Genomic DNA, 27,818 nt, shown 5'->3' with positions numbered 1-27,818 from the left:
AGATATCGAAAGTTAAGATTGTTTATTGAGTTCTTAAACATATACTGAGCTGTAACACCAATGAGGTTTGAAAAATGTGCCTGGCACTTTGTTTGCACTGCATTAAACACATGCATTTGGGATCCCAGTGGTCACTCAAGGAGGCCAAGCAGGAATTTTTTCTCCACTCAGAGCATACAGTAACAAATAGTTTCTTGTCTGATTGTTCATCTCTTTCTGATGAAGTACTGGAATTTAGTCAGAGCTGGAGATAAGACTGTTGGATGACACACACTGATGTTCCTAAAAGACTGGCATTCCTTGAGTATGCTTTATACATGTTTCTAGCTTGTCTGAGAGATGTGAAAACTGTCAGGATGCACTTTTCCTCCAGACTTGTATTACTCCTTCTCCACTACTGCAAAGTGTGGCCAAGGCCACTTTCTCAAAATGTCTAGGAGCTGTCTTTAAGAAATATTCTGCTATTGAAGACACCCAAGCCAATGGTAACATTCTCTTGAGTTACACGTGGTACATTTAAAGGGTGGTTTTTTGCATTTTTTTTTATTATCCGAAATTTATTACAAGATGTTGGAAACATTCAGCGGTCAGCAGACTAGATAATGATCGCAAGGCTTGTGCTGTATGCCCAAAATTTATCCAGTCCAAAAAGCTTATAACTGTGTAGGGATCAGAGCAGTTACATCTGTCACCTCTGAATTTAAATCTTAATCAAAGGATCATGCTAACACAGTATTTGCATTTTACAAGAAGAATTTTATGAGACTTCTGCCACAGTTACTTCCTTCTTTCTGCAACAGCTTTAAAAATAGCTTTCAGAGTTTCACTGTTTCTGAGCATGAAGTACTTCTTTCCATGCATCCCATCAAAGTACTAGAAGAGCTTCTTCTCATTAAGAATGCATAAGTTCAGTCCATCACCATTCCAGTTCTTTCTTATAGTCTTTGAAACGCGACACTTCATTGCTACCTCCTTCTGCTTAGTAGGCAGGCTGTGTAACTCAGCAGAGAGCACTACACTTTTAGAGGGAGATGACACTTTCATTAGACCCCCATACCCATACTCACTAATGAGTGAAAATGGAGCAGGGAGGATTTTTCTCAACAACTTGTGCAGCTCAGCCAAAAGACTGCCACAGAACAAATCAGCTGAAACTCATTCAGTTACACTGATTCACAGTAATGAAGCCTGAGTGTCAAAAATGCATAGGAATCATGAGCAAATTTATCAGAGCGGAGTAGACCACAAACTCACAAACATCTGTCTGCAGACAAAAATGCGCATATTTTGGAGGAACAGATAACTAACATCTGAAAACTCTGGGTAATCCTTTTGGCATTCTTGGCATTATGCATGGACACATCAATCATCAAATCAGATTCCTCAGATGAGGAAGGAAGCAAGTTCATTAAAGCATTTCCTACTCTGCTTTCAGCGGTTTGTTCCAGAGGCTGGAGGAGATCGCTGTGATATTGGACCTGAATGCCAGGACCATGTGGCATTCCACACACCACCTCAATTTCCCCACCAGTAAATTGTGGAATAAGGCATCTTAATCCTTCACGTGTATTTGACAGCTGACTTAGGTGACTGATATGGCTGGAAGAGCTGAAGTCTGACACGTATGCCATGAGAGCCCAATTCCATGCCTGTGGAAACCTGCGGCAGTGACCCCTCTGTCACAATTGCAGTAGCAGCACAGACAGGCCTCTTCCCAGTTAAGCCTCCAGAAGTTAATGGAGGAATCATACTTACTTACAAATCACCTTTTTAATAGCAACTGGTTTAACCTTCTCTGCCACAATATAATGCCAACTTCTGATATTTCCCTGAAGCCACTGCTTGAAAAATTGCCAGAGGCTCTGTGAGAGATGTTTAATGAAGACAATGCTTCTGATCTGTTTGAAGGAGTATGAGCACAGATTTCATCCAGACTTGCACTTTCAGATTGAGTAGATGTAGATGCACTGAACTTAAAGCTTAAACTACCAGTTTGCTTTGGAAAACTGCAGTTCTCCGGAGCAGATGTGATTTTAGGATCTGTCTCTCATTTTCAATGTTCTGTTCAATCTAAGTTGACCATCACTATGGTATCCAAGCAACAAAAAATATAAATATTATTTATGTGACAACAGCTTGGCAGACTACAAGAACAAACAGGCACATGCATTCAGATCTCAAGTTACATGTAAATTCAGTATTTGAAAAAATAATAAAACTAAATAGAAGTAAGAGAAACAAACATAGGATTTCCTAATGACATTCAGTCATGAAAATTACCCTATTGACCTCATAATATTAAATTTGTCAAATGCTATTGTATTTAATACCATATTTCCTCAGTCATAGCACTGAAAAGCAAATGTAAACATCAGAATTCCCTGGACTTCTGTTGTTGGAGAATACTACACATCTGTGTGTATATATATATACATGCTAACTTTAACAGTGATAATTTGCAAATCAAAATACAGTTCTATATATTTTTGATTTCCAAAATATACTTAATGTCTTTATTCTGAAACCAAATAGTAAAGAGGATATGAGGGAATAGATCAGGGATTTAGTGATCCAGAGTTCTAAATGTAGTTTCCACATAAATAATTTTGAGTCCTTTGTGTCTAGCAAAAGACACAATGACTGACAGCAAATGACAACTACAGATCGAGCTTCCCTGTTTTGAGCAAAGACCCCAGCATTTCTCTAAAAGGGACAGCACTGCCAGAGGAAGAGAAACAGTTTATCTTTTACATTCTGCTTTCAAAAGCCTCTTCAAAGCGAAGTGGTGAAGTGGCTGGTGGCTTGAAGGGAGAGGAAAGAAATGGAAATAGAATGGAGTTTCGATTAAATAAGGGGCTGCCATAGAAACTGTCCAGGCCTGCTAAAGAGACAGTATTTATTTTGTACAGCTCATTGGTTGATACAGTTTTTTTAAAAACTGGACCAAGAGCTGAAGAGTTAGTGGCAGTTCTCCAAACAGAGAACTTTTTATACTGGAAAAGGAATGAAAATAAAAAACCTGTCACCTTTCTCTTAACAGTCCATGCAGAAAACAGGGATGAAATTCAAGTTAAAATTGAAGTCAGAGGGAGATTTGCCACTGATTTTGATAGAGCCAGAAGCCACCCCAGATATTTTCTATTTTCAGACAGATACATTTGACTACTGTCAATCAGCTGTCCTCTGTTACTGGGGGTTTTTTTAGAGTTTTTTAGTCTTCATGGCTATGTCTATATTGGGGAAATTTTTGTTAAAATTTCTCAGCATTGCTACTGCCTTTACAGTACCAGTCAGTGCTATCAATTGTGTCAGTGTTGGTCTCTCTAGATGTTTATATCTGCCAGTGTCTTAAACACTGTGTCATGTAACTGTGCACAGTGCTAGTAAATATTACTTATTTGTTATTTAAGAGTAGCATCTATATCTAGGTTCATTACCTTTTAGTAAGTTTGACTTGGACTTAAACCACTCAGAGTTCTTATCTGGTGGAGCTCAAACCATACTGGTCATAAAGATCTTTCGGTGCTAATGACGTAAGACAGGGGGATAGAATTGTTTGGGGTAAATTGTTACTGCCATTTCACTTCTCCACATGAAACATGAACTGGACAGATGTACTGGAGTAAAGGGATATCTAAAGCCACAACAGTTGGTTTTACATTAATTACAATATTGGGTAAACGGGTTCTGCATCTTTTGCACCAATAAAATTTGCCAGTGTTCCAGAATTGCCTCTAAACTCTCTCAGTTTTAAATGACATGAATTTTTCTGATTGATCTCAAGGGACTGTTAACTTTGAAACCTAATGAATACTGTTAAAAATGTCGGTTTTGTTAAATAATTAATTATTAATATTGGTAGCAGAAGCAGTCAATTCATCTGTCACTGTTTTAAACAGATATAAATATTTGGCTTTAGGGCCATTGTGGCTACTGATTATTGCCAAGTGAAGCAATAGGAGATTGTATTCACCAAAAATGTCTATCCATTAGAGAAGAAGAACAAGTCCAGACCAAAGCTGTTGACCAGTTGATGCTCTCCTAAAGCTCAGGTTGCTTTTTTGTCTTCCAGATTCACAAACTCTTCATTAATATGTTTTTCAGCAGCCAAAAATCTGCAACTCTCTTGACCTCTGTTCATTTCAACTTTTACATGGAAGTTCCAAAAACAGATGTAATGTACTGATAGTTAGGGATTCCAGAAAATTCAGCATAGAAAAATACTGAGAACTCTATGTAAAAATAAATAGTCCACACATTAATGAAAATGCCTATTTACAGACTAAAGTAGTGGGGCTTTTTTTCAATACCTTTCTGAACAGTTTTGAAAATGTTCAAGAATTCAAGTTTGCCATTTACATTGCAGACTGCTGTCTTCTGCAAAGAGTCAGTAGCCTGCTAAGAGATTTCAAAGCTGTCTCACTGCACAGCACACATTTAAAAGCCTCAACATCAGTAGAAGTAAAAGATGCTATTGGTACATTGCAACATCTGATCTAGGTTTAAGCATCTAGTCCCTGGTGCTTATCTATAGACTGGACATGCCCAAAATGCTTTGTCAGCTGTGCAGGGATTTGTGATAACATTTTCTGCCTTATAATGTGTAATTAGTGATAATCATAGAAACAAATAACTTATAAAAAGAGCCAAACATTTTAAAAACAAACATAAAAACATCATAAGAAGGAATTTCTTTTATACAGTACAGAGGAAGCATCACTAAAATCTATATTAGGCCACTATTGTTGGCTTTTTTCCAGTGGAAATAAATGTAACTAACATCATTATGTGAATATTCTTTGTATCACATGTCAAAGATTATGCAATAACAAAATGTAACTTTTTTTGTAATCAGTATTAGGAAGAGTAGCGGCACCCCAGCCTGCACAGGCATTCGTGGAAGCTTACCACGGTCTTCCTGAGAGAGCTCTTCTAGCTCTTTGTGCTGACTAGCCTACAAAAGCAAACAGGTTTCTCAAAGAGAGGTGAGGAAGGAAATCCATCCCAGTTCAGGATTTCACTGAAGAACAGAAAGTGCAGTACATTAAAGTTTCTCACACTTTCAAATTTTCTAGTTTCTACTATTACTTGGAGCTACAGTCTGTATCTCTGAAAGTGTGCATTATTTCTTTAAATAAACAGGAGCCACATACCATGTACTGAAGAATGAAGTCCAAGCTTTGGTTATTATTAAGATCAACAGTTTTAAAATTCAGGTTCCTTTTTTTTTCCTCATGGACATCTGAGCTCAGAATCCTTTGGAGGACCTGGTTGCCTGTGTTAAGGAACTATTTGTGGAAAGACCTCATTTCCCTGAGGAAAAGCAAACCTACATTTCTTCTAGCACTGTTCACTGAGCACTTGACCGAGGAACAGATTTCTTGACTTTGTGTGACAAATACCAAATTGCCTGATACAAAGACTGGAGACCCATTCATTTCTAAGAAATTGTAGTAACTTTAGACAGAAAGTTTGGACAAACAGGTTCTTATACTGAAAAGACTGTTCTGCCTCTCATGCACTTCAAGACAACTGGTGACATTGCCCACGCACCTCATTCTTCATGTAGTCCCACTGAGCTCTCCAAAAGTAACTCAAAGGCTCACAGTGCCAAACCTGTCTCCTTGTAAATTCACTTCCACTTTTATTACCTCAGAAGAATCCCAGGCCCCAATCGAAATTTGCTAACATGGAAATAAGTTCAAAACTTAAACCTCAGACATCTATAATAATATTTAATATTTCTTCCCACCTTAACTATGTTTCTCTTTTCAGAGGTGTTAAATATCAAAAGCCTGTGTGTACTTGTAGAGGGAGCCTCAGCCCCTCTGAAAGGCAAGGTGCATACCTATGGTACACAGTGATGTGACTGAAAATCAGATCTGAACTAAGGTGGTTTTTTAAACAGAACATGTATTAAAGCAATGAGGAAGAAATATGTCAGCCTCAAAGATCTATCTAAAAATCCTTAATGAATCTTTTCATTATATCTCTGGGATTTAGAATAAAACATACAATTAAACTTATGAAACTATGTAGCAGTACTTAAACTCCTTTGTAGTTCAGATTAATTGTGGAAATATATAGTTCAATTTATGGATGTCAATAGACTAAAAGAAGTTAGCAGTGACAGTCTTATGGTTTGATCTGGTCTAATGGACTCTTCAATATTCACAAATGTGAATACATTGATCATGCAATTCATACGGGATAAAAAGAGGCAATGCACATTTGTGGCCACATTATACCCTCATCACTCCTGACAGCACTCCCAGCTTATTTAAAACAACATTCAAACCGCACATTGGTTTCCCTTGTGGCTTAATTCTCATTATTCACTGAACTCCTTTTTACTAGAAACTGACTGAAGAGCCAGATTCTGAGCTCATTGTTTGGTTTTTTGCTGACTACAATGAACAGCCTTCTCAGTTTCCAAGCCCAGCATTTCTATACACTCAAAACTGTTGCAACCTCCAACTAGCAAAATAAAATCAGGTCGGGGATGGGGAGGCAGATGAGTGAAAAGAGTGTGCACGTGCTCTTCAGAAAGAATGAGACTGAAAATTAATAAAAGACTTGCTCACAGCCTGTAGCAACAAATGACATCAATCAAGCATGTGAGATGTGTGTCCCAAAACAGAAAAAAATGGGGGGGAGGGGGGAAAGAGCATTCATGGGTGCATATTTCTCAGCTTGAAACAAATGGATTTATAGAATTTTACTACTCCAACTTGAAAAATCATAATTCTTCACAAGAAAAATAAGAACCATGAGCACCAGTAAAAAGAATTTTCAGTCACAAGACATTCGTGCCGATGACAATTGTAAGGATACTGTCTTGATTTTTCTAATGGATCTTTTCGTGGTTTTATAACTCCTCTGTCTTGTTTTTTCTGGTGGATGAAGATAGTGTAATTTGCCAGTGGTTCACTGAAAATTACTGTTGTGAGAACAACAGCCTCACAACTTGGCCTCACTGCTCTGAGGCCAAGTGCCTGATATGACTGGACCTATGCCCTCTAAATCCTAGCTGTTTTGAATCAGAGGGAAAAGTAAAGGTCCCTTTACCTTATCAAGGCTTCCTTGTGGACCTTGCCAACTCCACGTCTCCAATCCTCCCTACCAAGTTTCTCCTGACTTTACACTAGCAAGTGTCCTACACAATGGCTTTGCAACAGGCTCGTGGAGACCCTCTCGCACTGTACTTGAGGCTGTGAGTGCAGCTGGTCCACATATTAAAGCTATCTGTCATTTAGCTAGCTTATTTAGCCATGTAATTTTATCACTTTATGATTTTTGGTTAAGCTGATGCAGTGGCTTTCAACTTGTGGGACAATTATGCCTCTAGTCTACACCTACTTCTCCTGGAAAACCACCAAGAAAAAGTGGTTTCCTGCCAGTTGACTTGCATTTGCTCTTAAAGGTCTTCAAGGAAAAAATTTTAGAGGACAGTAAAACTAGCATGAGTTAAGCATATGATTAGTTCTGATTTTGACTTCAAATGGCTGAAAATATAATGTATACCTTGATTAATTGCTGCAATCATTAGTTAAATTAATTGGTAAAACATGGACCTTAAATCTATTATGTTGAATTCATCTGGTCAATTAAAGAGCCCTTCACAATCAGAATTTTTTTCCATATGAGCAAGTTATCTAACATTTTCTTGGACAAACATGATGGATTTTTCTTTGGTTTCTTACTGCATATAATGTTTCCCACACAAATCATTTGGATACCTTTTCTCACATCCTTGGGAGATCAGAAAACGCCACTGTACTGGGTAAACACACACAGATATAATCCCTGCTTTTAGGGGGCAACCATTTTATACCTTGGTCTAAAATGGTCCCTGATCAACTGCACTACTTTGAAATCAACTACTCATGGGTTTAGTCAGGAACTACTCCATATTCAAAGAAGCCCCATCAAAGCAGGTTATGAAGAACTCTTGACAGCATTGAGTGTTTGTGTTTCTGATTTCTTATGTTTCTGACTGAGAAAATGCCATATGGAATGTTCTCATTATATATTCCCACCACCACCTCCCTAAATTTATAGGTGATGTTTTTCATGCCAGCAATACACAACTAAATGCCCAGAACTGGCCACCATGGTGTTGTATTTTTCAATACTGTCTGTTTGACTTTTGTCTCCTCCTTGCCTTTTTAAATAATAGGAAAAGCAAGTGGTACGCACTGCAATGTCATTGTCAAGAAACTGATCCAGCTCCCATCAAAATGAATGGAAAAACTCCCACTCTTTCAGGGGGTGTTGTTCTAGACTCACAATGGACAGGTTCCTCATGATAAGGAGCCATCTTTATTCCCAACCAGGTGTCTTACAGCCAGACAGATGCAACCATGTCTGCACACCCATTACACCTGACCCAATAAATCTCGCCTGTTTTGAAAGCCAGATTCAATCCCTAGACCACACCAGTAGTAGTCCTTCGGAAGAGAGCAATCAAAGGTTGTAAAACTCCTAAAAATGTTACTTTTTTCTGGGTTAGGCACCTGGCTACATTGTGTATAATGCATTTCCACCTTTCTTATCCTATTCAAGTGAACATTCTTTATTGCTTAGGTTATGAAGGATCTCCTAGTACATATACAGGGTGGGAAATACAGCTGAATTAGCATTACAAAATCAACTTTAACACTGATAGATTTCCAAGGTTGCTTTTTTTGGTCGATGACGTCATTTTATTTTCACTTTTATTGGACAGCACTACCGTTTTCTACGCTTAGTCTCTTTCTTTCAGCTGACTGCACTTTATATGCTGTAAAAAATGTTTGTCTTCTTATTCTTTTTTTATGTATTGTCATATGTTTTTCCCAGTCCTGCAGCAGCTACTTGGTTTGGTGTTTATTTCATGTAGCAGAAAATACCTATCACAGAAATGCAAAGGTAGCCTGACAACAAGCTTCTCTCTGGGCATGTTGACATCATCCTCCTCTCTGAGCTCTAATTCAACTTTCAACACAATGCCTAAAACCACACAGCCTCTGAGCACAAAGGATGAACACGAGAGTACACTTGTGCATTCTGTTGCCCTGTAAGCAAATTGCCTTGTTAATGAGGAATCAGTCAAATAATGGCTTTGATAGTCTGCATTTAGATTAGCTAAGATAAAGTGCAAAAGTGGTTTTTTTTGGTGTAGCACAGACAGCAGCACATCCTGTACAAAGTTTGGGGCTATGAACGTCATTGACTAATTCTTTGACATCTGTCATATGAAAAGGCACCATGCAGTTATTTCATGTGTCATAAATACTCTTTGGAAAAAAAAGAGGCAGCTAGGATTTTTTAACTTCACTGATAGGCCAAACTGGAGCAGCACTTTGCAAAGTGTATATATACCTCATAAAAGACATCTCATTTCAGTTGTCTGCTTATATTTACATGGACTATACACGGAAGAAGAAGAGAAGAATGTCATTGCTTTCACGTAATAGATAAGGAAAAGAAATTCTGTGGGTATGTGCATAAGACCAACGTTTGTGGGGTGAATATTGCTTTCTCTGCTCATCATGAAAAGAAATCAGTGCATGCACAGAAAGAACCCCTGTAGATTGGACAATGTGCTATGAATTGCTTCTGTGCTACCTTGTTGGTGTAGTCATACATGTAATGAATTGCATCTCAACTCTCTCCCAATAAGTGAGCAAGCGAACCAACAGTCATTTCATTTCTGAATGTTCCAAGGTGGTTGCTTCTCTGAGCTCTGCATTTCAGCAGCTGCAAGCTGATGGAAGAGAGGAGGGAAAAGACATCCATATTTTTTAAAGTTTTCCATTCCAAGCTAAATAGCTTGGATGAGAGAAGAGGGAACATAACTGAATCACACAGACAATCTGTTCTTTCAACTGGTGGGGTTGGTAGGTTAAAAGGTTTTTACAAATAAACAAGTAAAAGAAAGGCAAGTATTAGCTTATGTTTTTGACAGAAGGCTGTAATTATGCTCTGCTCTGTCCCACATAAAATACTAAAATATGGAAATGTTACATTATCTATCTTTCTTTTATAGAACTAGTACATTCTCTTCTTATCGTGATGTCTGATCTGGTACATTATTCAAACTCAAGCCAAAGTATTCCACCACTTGAGTTATCACTTAAACAAAAACAATGTGAAGAAGCTCATAATAAACACATCACAAAAACCTGCTCCTTGGGCTTCTAAAATTTTGCTTTGACAAGGAGAAGAGCCCATCAAACCTGCTTGACCAGCTTCCTCATTGGGAGACAATCTGAAGGCAGACCATGTCTTCCACAAGCAGCTCTTAGTCAACCTTGGCACATTTTCTGCAGTGCTGGATGCAGGTGGGCAAAGCAACGGGACTGTACTCTCAGCTGGGCAGAAGAGAACTGTTTTATACTGATTTTGAATTTCCCTCGTTCTGACAGAAGAACGGTTTGGTGTTGGCACATATGGTGAGTCAGATTCAGGGCTGTTATAACCTTAATAGTTGGTGACAGCTTCCTCTCACTGGTATGTCAGGCCAAAGACACCTGCTTGGTAGCAGTCCTGCCACACTAACTGTTAGTCACTGACTTCACATTCTCTATTAGTTACGACATGGACAGCAGAAAGTGGTTCCATAAAATTTGTGCCTGTAGGGGACTTCGTATTTCATAGAAATATCCATATAATCACTGGATCTTTATTCCCCAGTGACAGGACAGGGAAAGCATCTCAGCTGTTTAGGGTAATTTGTTTTAAATAGACTATGTAAAAACCCTAGCCATTCTCTCTGTCTCTTAAAAAGTGGTTCATTTCTTCAATGCAGTTGACCTCAGAGATTCACCACTGCAGGTACTGTAATTTGAATGAGAAATATGCTGCTCTCAAGATTGAGTCTAAGCAGAACTCTGATAAACTGATCTTTGTAAAATTCACTATGCTGCTGTGTTTAACAAAGCCAGGAGCTAGCTCTTAGTTCTTTTCTTATTATTTTATTTTTTTCTCTTTCAATAGACTGTTTAGAGTACAGCATGCTGAAAAAATTGGAATGAGGCTCCCCAACAGATATTAGTTGCGTCTGTATTCTTCCTGTTGCCAGGAACACAAACCACACAATCATTACGGCAATCAGCACAAAACACAACATGTTAAATCCCTCATTTCTTTAGCATAATATGAAGTCTCTCTTTCTCTCATATTACCATTCTGGTCTGTCAGGTATGTGAGGTTTTTCAAGGCAACAGGTGTTTTTTGAAATAAAATACAACCTTCCCTTCAGCTCATTATGTGAAAGAGACAGCAGCTGCAAGTATAATGCTGAGGGACACATGGTCTATAAGACACCCAGAAGAAAAATACTCCTTGTTCCACTTGTTAAGGTAAAGCACAGATGTTGCTTCAGTGATAAGCATGAGCATAAGGCAACCACAGTCTGCTCCATGTTGTAAATTCAGAATCTAAGATTTCAGAATATTTAGTAGGCTGCAATCAGAATCACCGGTTTCTTTATGTAAGGAAAGCTAACGCAATGTCTAAGCATATAGTCCTAACAAATACTCCTTTATCACAGCTTGCATTACACTATCATCAACAATATGCTAGGGACTATTCACAGACATGGCAGATAAATTATTAATCATCTTTTATGTGGACTCAATTATGAGTATCAAATAGTGACAAATGCATAAATTAATACATTTACTGATTTAAACATTTAGAGATAGTGTATATTAAAAAGGTTTTAGTCATTTAGAATGTTAAATGCAATACTTTTCCCTGCTTAGTGTTGGTACTAAGGCTATTTCTGGATCACTCAGATCTAAACTGTTGAAAAATCAACTTCAAAATAATGATGTCTAATGAATGCAATAACCAAGTTAGAACTGATCCTTTCCAGGGAGCAATCCTCTGCTTAGTCAGGTTGATAAATCCTCCTCTTCCCCTCCCAGCCCCATTTATTAATTTTCCCTAATTTCTCTGAAGAACAAAGTACATACATTGTAGCTTATAGTATAATTGTTCAGGCTTTTTCAAATAAAAAGGAAGTGCAGCATTTCCTTAGAAACAAAAAGATCCTCTAGAATTCCCTGATCTCCTTACTTCCTCCTGTTTCCTAGGCCTAACTAGGTCAGCAACTCTGCCCTACAAACAAGAACATATAACACCACAGAACAAAACACAGTTCAAAGAATAATTCAGTCATGCTGCTCCGTGAGTAGGCTGGTTGCTTTCGCTGTCTTGAAGAATATTTATGTTGGCCTTGCAACATGAATCCCGGTAGGCTGTAGGACTGCATGTTTTTCTCTCTACAGTGTTTATTACGTGGAGCAGCAGCTGCAATCCACTGAGAATTGTACAGAGAAAGGTCGGGTGGCATGGACCTACTAGGAGACAAAAGTTTCACACTCCTTCAGATTCAGCTCAAACTGATGCTGGCTCTTTTGTGTGTGGGGTGGGGTTTTTTTCCAAAATCGGTATCGGCAAGCTGCTTGTAAGATGAGTCCAGTCCTTGTCATTCTATCACCACCAGTTTTAGAGAAGACTAGCTTAAAAAATAAAATGAAAAACACAAGTTCTGACCACAAGAGGTTCATAAAGTTAGGAAGTATTTTCATCATGAAAATGACAGCATAGTACTTCCTTACCATAACATATGTAGTAAAAAATGGGTCATTTAAATGGATGACATACTAATTTTTTAGTTTGCTATATGGTTCCAAATGAAAGAGATGTAAGTATTAAAAACAGTCAAAAGAACAAAATCTCTACTTTAACTGTAATGATGATACACATGACTAGAAAACAACCACAGGAAGCTACCACTGCTTGGGCTCACCTAGTGTTTGCTACTCATTTGCTGACATATGTTCTCAATTGTGTCCCTGTCATGCAAAGAGCTTAGCAGCCAATGTGACAATTCAGATTGCTTGTGACTGAGAAGTCTTCAACTTTTGGTGCTGTAACAGGCAAGCAATCTCTTCTTATCAATCCATAGAACCTTTTGTCCTTCCTGAACCAACTGTACTCAGTGTGTTATGCCAGACTATTACTACTAGGAGAATTAATAATTCGGAGGTAACTCTGCTATTAAGATTCTACTCTACTTGGAAATCAAGGCTGATCACATAGATTCCAAGACTTGTGTACTTCTATCATCAGAAGAAAATCTGAGTAAATACTCACATGTGTCTTCACGTCACCTTCAAGAATCTTGCTGTACCTGAGAAACTCTGCAACACTTCCATTCAACAGCCTATCAAAGGCTTCAACATATGGTGCTATGCCTAGAAAATAAAAGAATTCCATTATAATGGGTTCATAAAGTACATAATGCATAGGACATTCCTGTGTAATAGGTGGAGGAAAAATACCATAGAAACAGAGGAGATTGCTGTAACTTCATTTCTGATTGGTGAAGTCACTGAAAATGGATGTATAATTATTTTTTTTATCCTAGCTAGAAAATAAAAAAAAAATCTTGCTCTTGGTAGAACTTGAATAGAAACATGATGAGAATTTACTGTGTACAATGTAGTGTTTGTCTTAAAATGACAAGTGCTAAAATAAACACTTCTCAGCCCTTCAAAGGCCTAGTGACCTGAGAAGTATTATTGTCTTAACAAAATTCTCCTGTTAAAGTATTATCCCTTAAAATGAATCTGCACCACAATCAACAACTATTTTTATACTACCCACCCATTCCTGAAGGTCTTCATATTGTTTTGTTGGCTTTGAATAGCAAGCCATTCCATTTCCAGGAAGAAAGTCTTTAGAATGGGTTGACACAAAACTTGTGCAGTGAGATGTGGCTTTGTGATCTCCTATTTTGTCATCTCACCTTATGAAACCGTCACCGGACAAAGAAAGCTCAAACAAGTCTTCTAGATGACATATCTCATTGACTACATACATGTTATACAGTCTAACATTACAGGAATAAAACTGCTATTTTCTATATGGTGTACAGAGCAGTTTCCTGATAAACTGGACACTCAGAAAATGCAGACAAGGCTCAATATCTTATGTTCCTAGCTTCTATATACCTGTTGAGATAGCAAAAATAATCTTTCCTTGGATGCCTCTCAGCCCTCCCTTTACTCCCTGACATATCTTCATGTCTTGTCTATGCCTCAGAACCTTTGCCAGATACAGCATGAGTGACACACAGGTGAATTTATGGCACATGTAGGATCTGAGGGATCAAGGTTAAAATTCTTCCCAGTCTCTCTCCCTTATTAATGAAGCCTGAAGATTGGTCTGAAGAGGTACCAGGCTTTACTCAAAAAATCTGCTTTACCCTTCTGGCACTATATGACAATTGTGTCCAAATTCATAATCTTTGAAAGCCCTCTTTATTCCACAAGAGTCATCTGGCTCCTTGACAGAAAAAAAGACAGGCTCTGGCAACTGGAGTTTGCAGTGGTCTGTCTGAAAAAGAAAATGTACTTAGCTAGGTGGAATTTCAAGGCTCCTTTTGTTCTCTTGATGTCATTCACCTATAATTCTAGGAATTTCTGGGCGTTCCTCCATATTAAGTGTTTGTATGTAAACCCCTCAAATGACCCAGTATACAAAAGGTTTTAGTGGTGAAGATGCTTCTGAAAGCCCATTTATGTTCTTTGTCAAAATCTGTGTATGTTTTCAAAAGAATCACTGTAACCTTTTACTTTATAGCAGAGTTTTACATCGCAGTTCACCAAATGGCAATTGTCCTATGCAAAACTAGAAAGCAACCATGCTATTTTTTACTATTCAATACAGCTAACTCTCAGGAGCATTTACTAGAATTTGCTGCAGGCTGTGCAGAGCAATTGAATGATTTATTTGCAATCCTGCTGTTGTAATGCCATTTAGGAAAACAGTAAACGTACAGGTCTCCCGTCCTCCTCGTTATTTTGTTGTTTCTGAAAACATATTAACTGAAAAGTCAAGTTGGTTTTTTTCTAAATAATTCTAACTATGGATTGGTCTTTTAGGGCAGGGGGGGCATGGTAGAAGAAAGCAATGTATCTCCATTTCCACTAGAGATTTAAAAAAGGTCAAGCTCTGGCTGAGTGTCAGTTTTAATGGAGGAAAAGAAAAGAGACCTGTAAGATTGTTTACTCTGCAGTGGCTGTGGAGGGCATGTGAACCTCCACAGAGGCACAGTAACACGGGCATACAGAACAGTGTTCATGGCGCTGTAGGCGTATCAGTCACACAAGCTGAAGACTTTCCTAACTGCACAAGCAAAAGCTAATTCCTGAGTCCCTGTGTGAGACAGCTCTGCCTGAAGATGTGGTACAGGCTGGCAAGCGCCCCATGGTGCTGCTCATCTCAGCTTCTTACCGCAGTCTCCCAGTGGGTGTGTTTTATAATCTCACTCCAACAAGGTTTGTCAGTTAGTGTCTTTTAGGGATCTGTTGGGATTTTAAGCCTCTGCTTCCCCGGGGAGTAAATCTTTTCACCTGCCTGAGCTCTTAGGTTAGGTCAAGAATATAAACAGTTTTCATGGAAGTACCTCACATGGTGAGTTATCTCCTGTTCTGAAGCAGACCTGGTTCGCAATACTGAGCTCTGGATAAATAGAGAGATACACCTAAATGGACTCACTATAGAATTGAAGTCTGTATTTTTGAGAAATGTACAACTCCTAGTAGTGATTGATTTATTTGTCAGTTTGCACATGGATCATATTTCTCCATGACTTTGCTTTGGTTTACTAGCTGTCTAGGTTTTCTCTTGACTTTAAGCATTTCATTACTCCAGCTTCCTGTGACTGGCTAACTCCTCTGCTATGGAAGCCTGCTGGAAGATGCTCCCCTCCTGCCACAGGAACATGCTGCTCTCTGTCAGCTGCTCCACAGCAGCTGCCAGTGTGTAGGCCCATGGCACACGTAAGTGTGGGGAAGGTCTCTCGCATATGTTGTTGGGTCAGGGCTGGCAGAGAGGACAGTGAAGCAGCTCGCACACTGACTTGCTGCTGTGTCAGTAAAGGAAGCTGCCTGCAACTTTCTTTGCATTCTGCAGCTTCTGTACAGCAGCTGAGCCTGTGCTGGGATGCACTCTTCTCTGGAGAATGCACAAAAGGGCCAAGGAATACAGAAAGCAAAGGACATGAAGCTAATAAAGAGATATATGTCGGGGTTCTAGATGAAAAAACAAGCTCTGGAGAAAGGAAAGGGCACCTCTATTCAATCGAATTTGGAGCTGCCATGTTTATAGGATTATTTATCCAATAAATTTCAGAAACAACAAAAAATTAAGGAGTGAAAAAATATGACTTGGTGATACGATGTGAATAAACAGACTTTTTTTAGTATATTCTTCAATGTAGTGCTTTGGAGATCCACTTGAGAAAAGAGAGTTCGAGAGACAGCAACGTAAGGCCATGGATGTGTAGCAGTCCTTAGCAAGCAAATGCTTATGAACAAACTCATATTTGATTAAGGATATTAAACAATTAAATGAAGTGGGTCTGCACTGTGAAATTCAGAGAGAGCTGGCAAATAAACACCGTGTTTATATTGGTGACCTCTACAGAAATTTTTCTGCTGTAAATTTTCAGGATGTCTCATTTCTTCTGCTAATTGGGCTCAAGCAGACATTTTCATTTGGTGAGTTATTTACAGCGATATAAATGCCAAGATGGAAAGAGTAATAAAGCTTGAGATATGGACAGTATATTTCAGAAACAGTCAAATCTTGAATTCTCTAGGCTGTATTAATTTAGAATTTGAAACGAGTGGGATTGCACTCCCTCTTAGAAGACAAACACATGCACTACTTGCAATTTTTAAATAACAGAGATGGTACTTCAAAAAAACAGACTTACTTCCATTGACTCCATTGATGCCATCACACTCCATTCCACCAGACCTATGTGAATTGGAAAATAATGATTCGAGTCGAGTCACTGCTTTCTCCAATCTCTCCATCAAACCATGAGTCTCTGCCATTCTGAAAAAATCATAAAGGATAGAAACAGCGTTAGACCCCTGTAAATAAAGTCCACACTTCATGCTACAGTTCTGTTCACCTTCTGGCTTTTTCTTTTATAAACTTCTATGGTAAAACTCATATTTTTTAAGTACTGTCTTTCTGACAGATAAGCATTTGCATTGATGAAGCTGACATAGGGTACCTTGCCTCTTTGTCAACAGAGAATATGACCAAAATCGAGCTCTGTTTTTGCATTGTAAATAGTAGATTCAAACCATTGCTGGTGTAGCTTTGGAAAGTCTACCTGTGGATAGTTTATGATAAATGTATGTGTACGCTCCCAGTCAGATACTGAGATGACTGAAACAGTTATAGAAGTAACTGGTTAAAAGTTATGACTACAATGATTTGCATCAACCATTTACAGAGGCGAAAAGTACAGAGCCAATTAATACTTGACAGAAAGGAAGACTTTAAATGTATACTCCCTGATTCTTGAAAAGGTACATTCTGAAATTTGTCTCAGTCTTTCATGCTTTGCAGTAAGCCTCAGTCACTTGATTGAAGTGTTTATTCTTCTGGTAAGTATATGAATCAGTGTTTTTCCAAGTTTTTTGAATCAAGCATTAATTAACCTTTGGAAAGAAAAAAAAATCCAGAGGCCTGCTTGTGCAGTACTGCTACAGTGCTGTTGATTTAAAATTAAATAGAAATTAGGTTAAATTTTTAACAACTCACACATTATTTCTATCCCTACAATGTGATTATCTGCTCTCTTACATGTGAAGCAGTGTAGGCATTGACATTTTTGAATACTGGCCAATCTCTCAGGGAAAAAAGTGCTATATACAATCCAGAGTGAGAACGAGTTATATAAGCAAAGATAAAGCTATGTTTAAATCCCCTATCATTTAATTAACGTGATCCTTGAGAACAGTTCCAAGCCAGCTCCCACACTAGGCTGCATCCCCTGCCCAGTACTGGGGTGTGCAGAAGTAGGAGCAGCAGCAGAACTTGCATCCCCAGCTGGGGCAAGCAGGTAGTCAGAGGCTCTCTGGCACCACTACCTTGTTGATTCCTGTTTGGCTTGTAGACTAGAAAGCTTAGGCATACCCGGAATATATGTGTAAATGTACCAGTTCCTAAAGAAGAGCCTGCTAAAAGTGCTAGTACTTTTAAGATATTAAAGCATAATAGTAGATTCCAATAGGCTGCAACACTATGAAACACTTAGCAACCAAAACAAACATTGCTGCTACAGTGTCCCCAGGGCCAGTGGAAAATGCCTAAATGTTACAATTAAAAAGTAAAGCAGCATGGAAAGAAATGGTTTTATTTACAAACTAGTATTAATAATTCTTATTAATAAAAAATAATAGTATTTTTATTTTTAAAATTTAAATGTGGGAGGAGATTAGTTACTAGGAATGTAGAAACACATGCAGAGCTCTTGTGCTGAGTCATGCTGCCTGTCAAACAAGGCGGGACTTTCAGACTTTACCCTATAAATATAATGAGGTTTGACCTAAAAGTGAAGCAGGAGATTTTACAGTGAGAAACCCTTGGGAGAACCCCCTTCATGAGAATTTTGTCTGAAATGTATGGGTTTTTCCTATTTAAATGAAATGAAAAACCAAAACCCCAAAAGAGGATGACACTAGACAGCATGCAGACAAACACTGTCAAAATTCAGAGAGGCTCTCTTTGCTTATCACAGAATCACAGAATGGGCCAGGTTGGAAGGGACCACAGTGGGTCACCTGGTCCAAGCTCCCTGCTCAGACAGGGTCATCCTAGAGCACATGGCACAGGATTGTGTCCAGATAGTTCTTGAATATCTCCAGTGAGGGAGACTCCACAACATCTCTGGGCAATCTGTTCCAGTGCGTGGTCACTCACACAGTAAAAAAGTTCTTCCTCATGTTCCGGTGGAACTTCCTGTGCATCAGTTTCTGCCTGTTGCTTCTTGTTCTATCACTTGGCACCACAAGAAGAGCCTGGGTCCATCCTCTTGGCATCTTCCCTTCAGATGCTTATAGACATTGATGAGGTGCCCTCTCAGTCATCTCTTCTCAAGGCTGAACAGGCTCAACTCCCTCAGCCTTTCCTCATAAGAGAGATGCTCCAGTCCCTTCATCATCTTTGTGGCCCTCAGCTAGACCTGCTTAAGTAGCTCCATGTCACTCTTGTACAGAGGAGCCAAGAACTGGACACAGAACTCCAGGTGCAGCCTCACCAGGGCTGAGGAGAGGGGCAGGATCACCTCCCTTGACCTGTTGGCAATGTTCTCTCTTTATACTGAAAATGTACACTATTCTTTTTGAAAAATCAATTCGTTAAAAAAAAAAAAAAACAAACACAAAACTGCAAGGGTAAAAATATCTTGGCATGAATGAGATGAATATATCAGGGGAGCTTCCGTGATGCTCCAACTTCCATGAGAATATTAAACCTTTTCTTAAAACAAAACACTGTTAATTCTCAAAAATATTATGAACACATTCTTTTCACATTCTTTTAGGCTACATAAAAGCCTAAAATGGTGTCTATTTAAAAAGTTATGTTTTCAGCCAGTCTAAAGTCAGGCTAGTCTAACATAGCACACTAGCAGTCAACTCATTTCATCAGCATGTTAGAATACATTTCCAGTACAGTTCTTGTTTGTCTGTATTTAAAGATACAGTTGGGTAGGTTGTTTTTTTTTTTTAATCTGCCTTAAAATGTTCCTGGATGATGTCACCAAAGTGCACTAAAATAATATAAAAATTTCTATGGCAGACCTGTTACTTTTTGGCCTATTTAGCCTGATTTTGCCTGATTTTGCCCATTGTTTGATTACAAACTCAGTATGTTTGACTGCACACACCTGGAGGTCTGAGGAATCTCACAAATGAGCAAACTTGTAATGTTCTACCCAACAAACTTCCCTCTGTTAGATGCTAAGAAAATACATTACAGTGTCAGAAGATCAGAGGAATAACCCAGTTCAATAACCCTATGGACATCTTTATGCAACGCTTTCCCGCTGCAACACAGTCTTTTGTTCACTATATTCTTCACAGCTTTATTCTATTCCCATTAGCTGGAGAATCACAGAATATTACGAGTTGGAAGGGACCCACAAGGATCATCAAGTCCAGCTCTTAAGCAAATGGCCCATACTGGGATTGAACCTTTAACCTTGGTATTAACAGCACCATGCTCTAACCAACGGAGCTTATCTCAGAGTCAGAATTACCACATGTTCTTCCCAAAACAGATATCACCAGTGAGGCCAATCACAAAATAATATAGTGTTATAGTCTTTTAAAACAGAAGTAGAAACTATTTTTTACCCTAAAATTAGGGATGCCAGGTTTCTATTGTTTTTATACAGAATGTTACGCTTAATAACTCAATCATCATGTTTACAGTGCACCTACCTTTTTGTCTGTGTACTTATATATTCATGAGTACATGAATAGATATTCATCTATACTTACACATATGCATGAACGTAAGAATACACACAGGTATTCCTGTCATGTATGCATAAAGTGCAAGTACACTTCTGTGATTACTGTATATAACACTAAAAGAGCAAATCAGTTGTACCTACAATAACCTCACATTTACACCCTGCTTTACCATCAACTAAACTAGGCATCTATCTTACAAACAACACTGGAATTAACGTTACTGTTCTGAAGTGAAGACTCCACTGAGCAATAGCATGAAAACTCTCTTCATCCATTCTCAATCTAAACACTGACATCTTTGTCTATATTTAGGGATTCGCGTATTTGGTTAATATTACAACAACCTTCAGCATTTTCTTGGTCTATATTCAGCTGTTCGTCCAATTATTTACTCTGCTCTGTGTGGTCAAACAGATACCACAAAGCCACAGCTCAGAAGGAGTCAGAACACAAATGGTACAGCTCGATTCTGTGAAGATGCTGTCTGTGTGATACACCGTCAGAGCTTATATTATAAATAAATAATAAGACTGGTCTACTCACAGTGTCAAATAAAATCCTGGCATGTTAATGAAAATAAAGAGGACGTAAACACGTCTGTAGGATGCATACACTTCCATAAAGTATATTTTTACATCAAGACAGATTCTCTGTCTCATCTCTACTAGGATTTTAATTAAAGTTTTGATCTTGAAGTTGATGATCAGGTTAATCATATATATATCTTTTCTTGGATTTGATGTTGACCACCTATAAAGAGTTAAAAATGCTTCAACTCCCATGTATCCAGTTGTTCTCTTGGTGGAGAAATACAGTATCCTTCACTGAAAATAAGGTCACCTAAGAGCCAGGAAAGGTGTTAACACACATCTACTGACAAATTATTTATTTTTTTGACATTGTTAACTGTCTCTTGTGCACAAAAATTAAGACAGAGGATCCACAGTTCTGCCCTGTTTACTGCTAATGATATCTTTTCTGGGAGTGCTAAATGCATGTGGTAATACTACCATCTGTCATTTCTTCCCCAAAAGAAGTAAAGCCAAAACCAGGTAGAAGAAGGCATATTGAAGCCCAAGAAGCAGATTTCTTTTTACAGGCAGGCCTTGGGAGATCATTGCTTCTCTCCCCATCTGTCTCAAAGCACCATTTATCTATTATCAAGGGAAAAAAACTTGGCTGCAGACTGAAATTCTCTGACATACTAATCCCAAACAGCAGTCAAACTGTAAGTCAAAACACACAGGTACTATTCCTGTTACCACTGTATGTGACTTATGGCAGAGGACCATATTGCTCTATCTCAAGAAGAAACAAGCTGTAATGAATGCACAGGGAAAAGCAGTATAGTAGCATAAGGGGAAAAATAAACATATGACGATTTATAAGGCATGTAAAAATGGTGATTTGGAACACAGGCATGGTGCCACCTAGTAAAGTATGATATTACTCTGACAAACATCAGCAAGAGATAGTCCCACAGTTTGTTTTACTTCCTAGGACTCTTTTAATTTGAAAGAAAAAGAAACGACTGCTTAATTTATTTGGTTTTTTTTTCCCCCCTAGGTACCAGTTCTTTCAAACACATCTAGCACCTGAAAAATTACACCAGGTCTCACTCACACTCATCATCTGAGATGCTACAAGTCAGATTTGGTTCTCCTCTCTATGTCAAAAAAGGGCAGATGCCTAAAACAGAGCATAGCCAGCAGTGTGGCATTTCAACTGTATCTACCATTCCTACACCATTTGGAAAATCACAGTGTTATTGGAAGTACAGCAGCCTATACATGTGCTTTCTCTTTTAAGTCTTTTAATAAATTGCTACTGAGATAGGAAATAAAATATACAGAAGCCCATACTGCCAGCTGGTACTATCAGAGAGCCAGTCATGAACATTTTATAGATCCAAAGCACAGTGCCCTCTGAGAGTTCTTCTGTACAATATATGTCAACATGCATCAAGGGAGTGGAAATGCATCCATGTTCCTGAGCATTCCCCCAACTTACAAAAGCATCTTATGGCACTTCATTTCTGAAAAAAACACAGGTAGCCTGGGGTTGTAATAGCTGGCTTTCCTATACCATCATTCAAACACGTACCCACTCCAAGCCTGTGTTGAGCAGGCAGTCTTTTTGCCACCTTTGGCATGAGACCCAAATTCCTGCTGCACCCCACCCTGGTTCAGAGAATGAAAACCCACTGGCTTGGGGCCTCTGGAGTTGTTAATTTCCAGGCAGAGCTCAGAAGCAGCTTGGTACTGGCTGAGAGGTAAGGAGGAGCACCTGAAGCTATTTGGGTTACTACCATAAAAGATTCTACCAACAAAGTATGTGTTGGTAGACCAATAGGAACATTACCTTGTATGGTTTGTGTTTTGTCTCTCATTAGCTGTACGGGAGGAATGTAAACAGGCTTCTCAAACTCATGTCAAAGTGGATTAAACCAGAAGACCTCTCCGTAAAGCCCTGTGTGAGGAGAATTATTCGGGTTTCAAATCAGAGCCTTTTTTGTTGTTGAGCCCCTAGATCTGCTACAAGCTCACCTGGAATGTAGTTTTAAGTATAGAGAAAAAAAAAAATCTTTTTTTTAAACCCAGTTAAAATATATAGGGTTTTTTTTGTTAGAACGGACAAGGGTTATATCTGGAATAGCAAAAAGACAAAAAGAAGTCTGTGTGACTTCTGCTTTTCGTGGATGGATGGGCCATTTTGACTAATAAGTTGGTTTGAAGTCTTGCCTGGCTCTAGTATACTCATCATAAAATATTTCTGTCTGTAGCTCAACTTGTGTTAAATCATTGATATGCTATGAATGAATCCCTTATTGCTGTGCATAACGGTGTGCTACCTCAATTATCTTGCCTGTGGACTTGTTTCTTCAGCATACCCTCTGTTTTTCAAGGGTTATTTTTTATAAGCAAAAAAACTTTTGTGTAGAAGAGGAACTTCTTCCATTTAACCCAAGTTTTTTCCTTTGTCTGGCTTTATGTTGTTGGTACCACCAAGCATACTTTTCTGTTTGCATTCTGGATCTTCCTCTGCTTCTCTCCCTCTCCTAGTGACCAGGCTGCTGTCCACAAAAACATGCAGGAAAGGAGTAGAAGCATTTTTGTATCCCACTGTTTAAAAAAATTACAAAATCACTTGTAAAACAATCTCTATTTTGACAAGTACCCCTAAGACTGTTGATATATTTTTGTTCTTATCATATCCAGTTTAGTCCCATAATTATGGGTGAGCAACTGCACACATCAAGCTGTGTGTCTACAAGTCAATGTAATAATAGCATGGACTGTGGTTAGGCCTCTGATAACTTAATATGAATTCTTTAAAATATGTCCTGTGTTTATGTATGTGCTTAGTATCTCCTGGAATATCAGTTCACTTTCTAATTATACATAAGTTCTGCAAAGAGCTTCTATTCCTTGCTGAATAATTTTGACTGTCATCAATTTTGTGATCACAAAGAACGAGTTCATTATTTAATGATATACTGAAGCAGTCAAGGCCTGACAGTCTGTGTAAGCATGATTGACTTAAAATAACCAAGGCAACCCAGTTTCTAAGTACATTCTTTTTATGCTCCCTTTTCATGTCACCACTGCTCATAGTCTTTTGTCTTGGTTTTATTTTCTTCTCTCCCTCCAATGAAGTGTAAGAGTTTTAGTATCTCTCCAATCAACAGAAAAGCAGTGTCCTTAGCCACCTCATTTACTATGTATTAGTGTGGGGCTCTTCATGTAACCAAGCATCTTAAAGGCCTTACAAGCCATTTAATTACCTGTCACAAGTCCAATTACTGTATGTAAGCAGACTGCCTTGCTCAACCAAGAAACTATTGCATGCAGGCATTGATTTTATTAAAGTGCTTCAGTTCAGCTCATAATAACTGAACAGTAAGATCCTTTATGCTACAGTTCCAAACAAATTGAATTTAAACTCTCCAAAAGCGTAAGTTCCACACAGTACAAACCCCTATGGAGTGTTCCAGTGCTTCCAGGATGTGAAAGGAAAAAAGCAAAGGAGGAAGTCACAACTAAGCAAATGGTACTGCAAGCTCTAAAAGTGCAAACTATGTAATTACTTCTGCAGGAAAGAGGAGACTAGAGCTATTCAGTACCAAGGTTAGAAACGAGTTTGTTTGCTGTGCTGATGGCCTTTCACAGTGCTTCCACACCCTACTTCTCATGCATATCCACATTATGCTGAAGCCTGAATGGTTGGACTTGATTTCAGCCAATTTAGCTGGTGTTCTTGTTCTTACCAGAACATCCTGCTGCAATTATGATCTCAGCACTCTCTATCTGATGTTCTCAGGCTCATCATGGCTGCCCTGCTCAGCCTCCAGCCTGTGCAACCCTTCCTCCAGCATAGCAGCAACCAGGAGGGCTGAAGCCAACTTTCTGCCATAGGAATACTCTTCTGTTCTGCAGCTCAGCTGGGGTCTTTATTGATCACAAAAACTCAAGGCCTTTGCCCATCTCCCTTTTTAAAATCCATCCAACTGACTCTGCAATACGGCTAGCATTGCAATGGGTTGTGCCTTTCCTGCTGATTCAGGATGAAATGGGCCACCTGCTACTAAAAAAGACCCTTCCATTTCCTGCTATAACCTGGTTACCACCTAGAGGTCCTGAATTTTAATGATAATCCATGCAATTTACTAGATCTGAGACATCTGGCTATTTTTCCATTGTGAGACCCAGAAAGATCAAACTGGACCCATCCTAGACACTTATAAAGTTACCCTTTTTGATGATGGCTGCTTTATGGGACCTAGAGCTGTTAGGTGAATTATTCTGCTGTTTCTTCTATCTAAACAATGACAGATTACACACAGAAATGTAAATAATTATTTGCATTCCTTCCAAAAATCAATTAATTAAATATTTAAACTAATACAAAACATAGCTTTAATGCATAGGATCTAAGCATGTCTTTTTGGAAAAATATGACACTATTCAATAATGTAATTGAGTATTTCCCTGGGTTTTGTGGGTTTTTTAAAATATATGCTACAAAAGTATTGAGCCTTTGATTCCAAACATACTACTACTGGTATATTGGATTTTACAAGCAACTTCTTTAGCCTGCTGTTCTCTTAAAAATTGTGGGTCAGACAGAGTAATTCCATTAGCATGTACTCAGGAAAGTAGTCTCAATGGGACCTTTTCAGTAACAAGAAGTCCCTGAATTTGAAGTCAGAACACCTTTTGTGCACAGGTGAAATAAAGACAACAGTAGCCAGTACATGTATGAACTGTGGTAGTGTCTATGCCATAAAGCCTTGCTAACATGGTGAGAAAGGTCACAGAGATTTAAGAAACCCCAAATTCCATAGTCTTGATGAACTATCTGAATCAGCATAATCTCTGCCATAGATGCTGCTGTGCTCTTGTATGCTTTTGTCACTTCAATGGACACTGCTTAGGAAAGGTGTTGCCATTCTGCCATGGTTCTAGCAGTGACATTCTGAAGAATGGCTGAGCCTTTAGAGTTCAAAGCATTTAATATCTGAAGAGTCAGTAAACCTTATCTAACCAAAATTACTTGTTTTACAAAAATATGCGAGCAACTGGAACAGAATCTGTACTACATGAAAATGACGTTCTCAGTTGTTCCCCCTATTGCAAATCAAGCATATTAAGTTATAGAGACAGGAATTAAAATTATTTATATATATTAGGTGTGCTTTGTCAAGCAAAATTTTTTACCAGTTCACAATAAAATAGCTGTCTGAATAACTGCAATAATGTATGCCTGATTTATTGTAGGTGTTTCTTTGATTTTGCCCCACTAAACATGATAAGTAAAGAATGATCTCTTTCATGTAGTCAGATGTTCTAGTAGGCAACAACTGCAGCTATTGAGTTGGCTGCTGTTGCACATGATGTTAAAACTCATGCAGAACCACAAAGAATATTCTTTAACAAATCTGGCAGTTCACCATTTCTCTCTCTAGAGTTCAAACCAATCCCAAATTTATTGTTACTGACAGGCCACAGACTGAAACACGCAAAGATTATCTGACTTGCTCCAGGTACTGCTGCAAGTCAATGTCAAGGCTGAGAGCTGGTTTTCAGCCCTCCTTGCTGCACTCTACTACCTTTTTCAGTACCAGCTAATTCAAATTCATGAATTACCATGAATTTCAGACCTGGGGGAATTTTCATTCTTTTTAAATTTTTTTTTTCTCTAACTTAGGGTGCCCAATGTATTTTGCATGGTGAATAAAAATTATACAGTGGATTCAGAAAATCTAATGATGGGAGGGGATTTCATACATGTAATCTTAGTACTCTTGCTCCTTATGGTATACCAAGAAACCCTTTTCTCCACTAAAGTGAAAGCCACAGCTGAAAAAGAATAATGAAAAATCATAGGTCAGTTCTTCTGTAATAGCAAATAATGCACATCCTCTTAATTTTTATTTAATTGAGAAAACATACTTTATTCATTACATTTGGAGTTGTGCCTGTCCACCTTCCACATTTGAGCAGCATTCATTTGAGGGGAAAGACACAAGTCAATCACAGGAGTATTCTGAAGACTAGTGTTTTTGTTATGCCCAAGATCAAAAAGACCATATTGTTGTATGTGCCTGGCTTTGTTATAGAAGGTGGCTTGCCTTTGTTCTTGTGCAAACTTGCTCAAAATAGAACCAATGTTATGAAATCCTTGTGCTGCAAATGCATAGAACCAGAAAAAAGTTTATTATCATTTGCATAATAAGTAATTAAAAGGAAATGCTGGGATAAAAAATTGCATAAAAATTAGGATATCTGACTTGTCTTAAAAGGACAGCTTTGAGAGTACTGTATTGAGTTTTAATTCATTTTATCTACCACTTTGCTATTTTAAATAATTTTTAAAGTTACATTTCTGAAGCAGGATGAGTTTTCTGATTACAGTTTCACAGAGCAATGAAACATGGTAGTCCATAAACCATTGCCACTTTTGCCTGGCTTAGAAATAACTTGATAAATATTTGCTGCTTTATCCCACCCTGCCCCCTTGCTAAACAGATCCCTTCCAACTATTTCCTAATGGACAGTCCTCTGTGCAGATTTTTTTCTGGCAACATTTTTCCATCACTAGAAAACAAACACATTTAGGTAAGGCATATAAAAAAAGCTTTCTTCCTCGGATGGTCTTTGTTTTTAAGATTGCTCCTGCACATTATGAAATCTGAATTCTACCTGATAAAAATCCTCACTGTTGATCCTGTAATGCTAAGATACAAATCTACGACAATCCCCAAAACAAAGGACAGACTGCACATTTTTAGGTGGGGTCATAAGTTCTCCTCGTCTTTGTGCTGGCTGTGTCTCCGGGGTAGTTCTCCTTCAGATGTCAAGTCCCTGCAAAATGCAGGATATCGGCTTCACGGTCCTTCATTTCTGCCTTCCTCCTGCTCGCTCTGAACTCCGCCTTGTATTTCAAGTATCCTTCATATATTTCTATGTAAAG

The 27,818-nt window shown here is 38.4% G+C and overlaps 1 protein-coding gene across 1 annotated transcript in view; it reads right to left on the bottom strand.

Annotated features, from left to right (window-relative positions):
• CAP2 (cyclase associated actin cytoskeleton regulatory protein 2) overlaps positions 1–27,818 on the bottom strand; it is a 68,305-nt gene that overhangs the window by 39,601 nt on the left and 886 nt on the right. Inside the window, 2 exon segments of the mRNA XM_008922283.4 lie at positions 13,150–13,250; positions 16,781–16,905. Coding sequence (XP_008920531.3) covers positions 13,150–13,250; positions 16,781–16,904 — 225 coding nt within the window. The 5' untranslated portion in view covers position 16,905.

The sequence above is a fragment of the Manacus vitellinus genome, unplaced genomic scaffold, assembly GCF_001715985.3.
Source record: "Manacus vitellinus isolate BGI_N305 unplaced genomic scaffold, ASM171598v3 scaffold_39_pilon, whole genome shotgun sequence".
NCBI lineage: Eukaryota > Metazoa > Chordata > Aves > Passeriformes > Pipridae > Manacus > Manacus vitellinus.
This window is presented reverse-complemented; position numbering and strand designations above follow the sequence as displayed.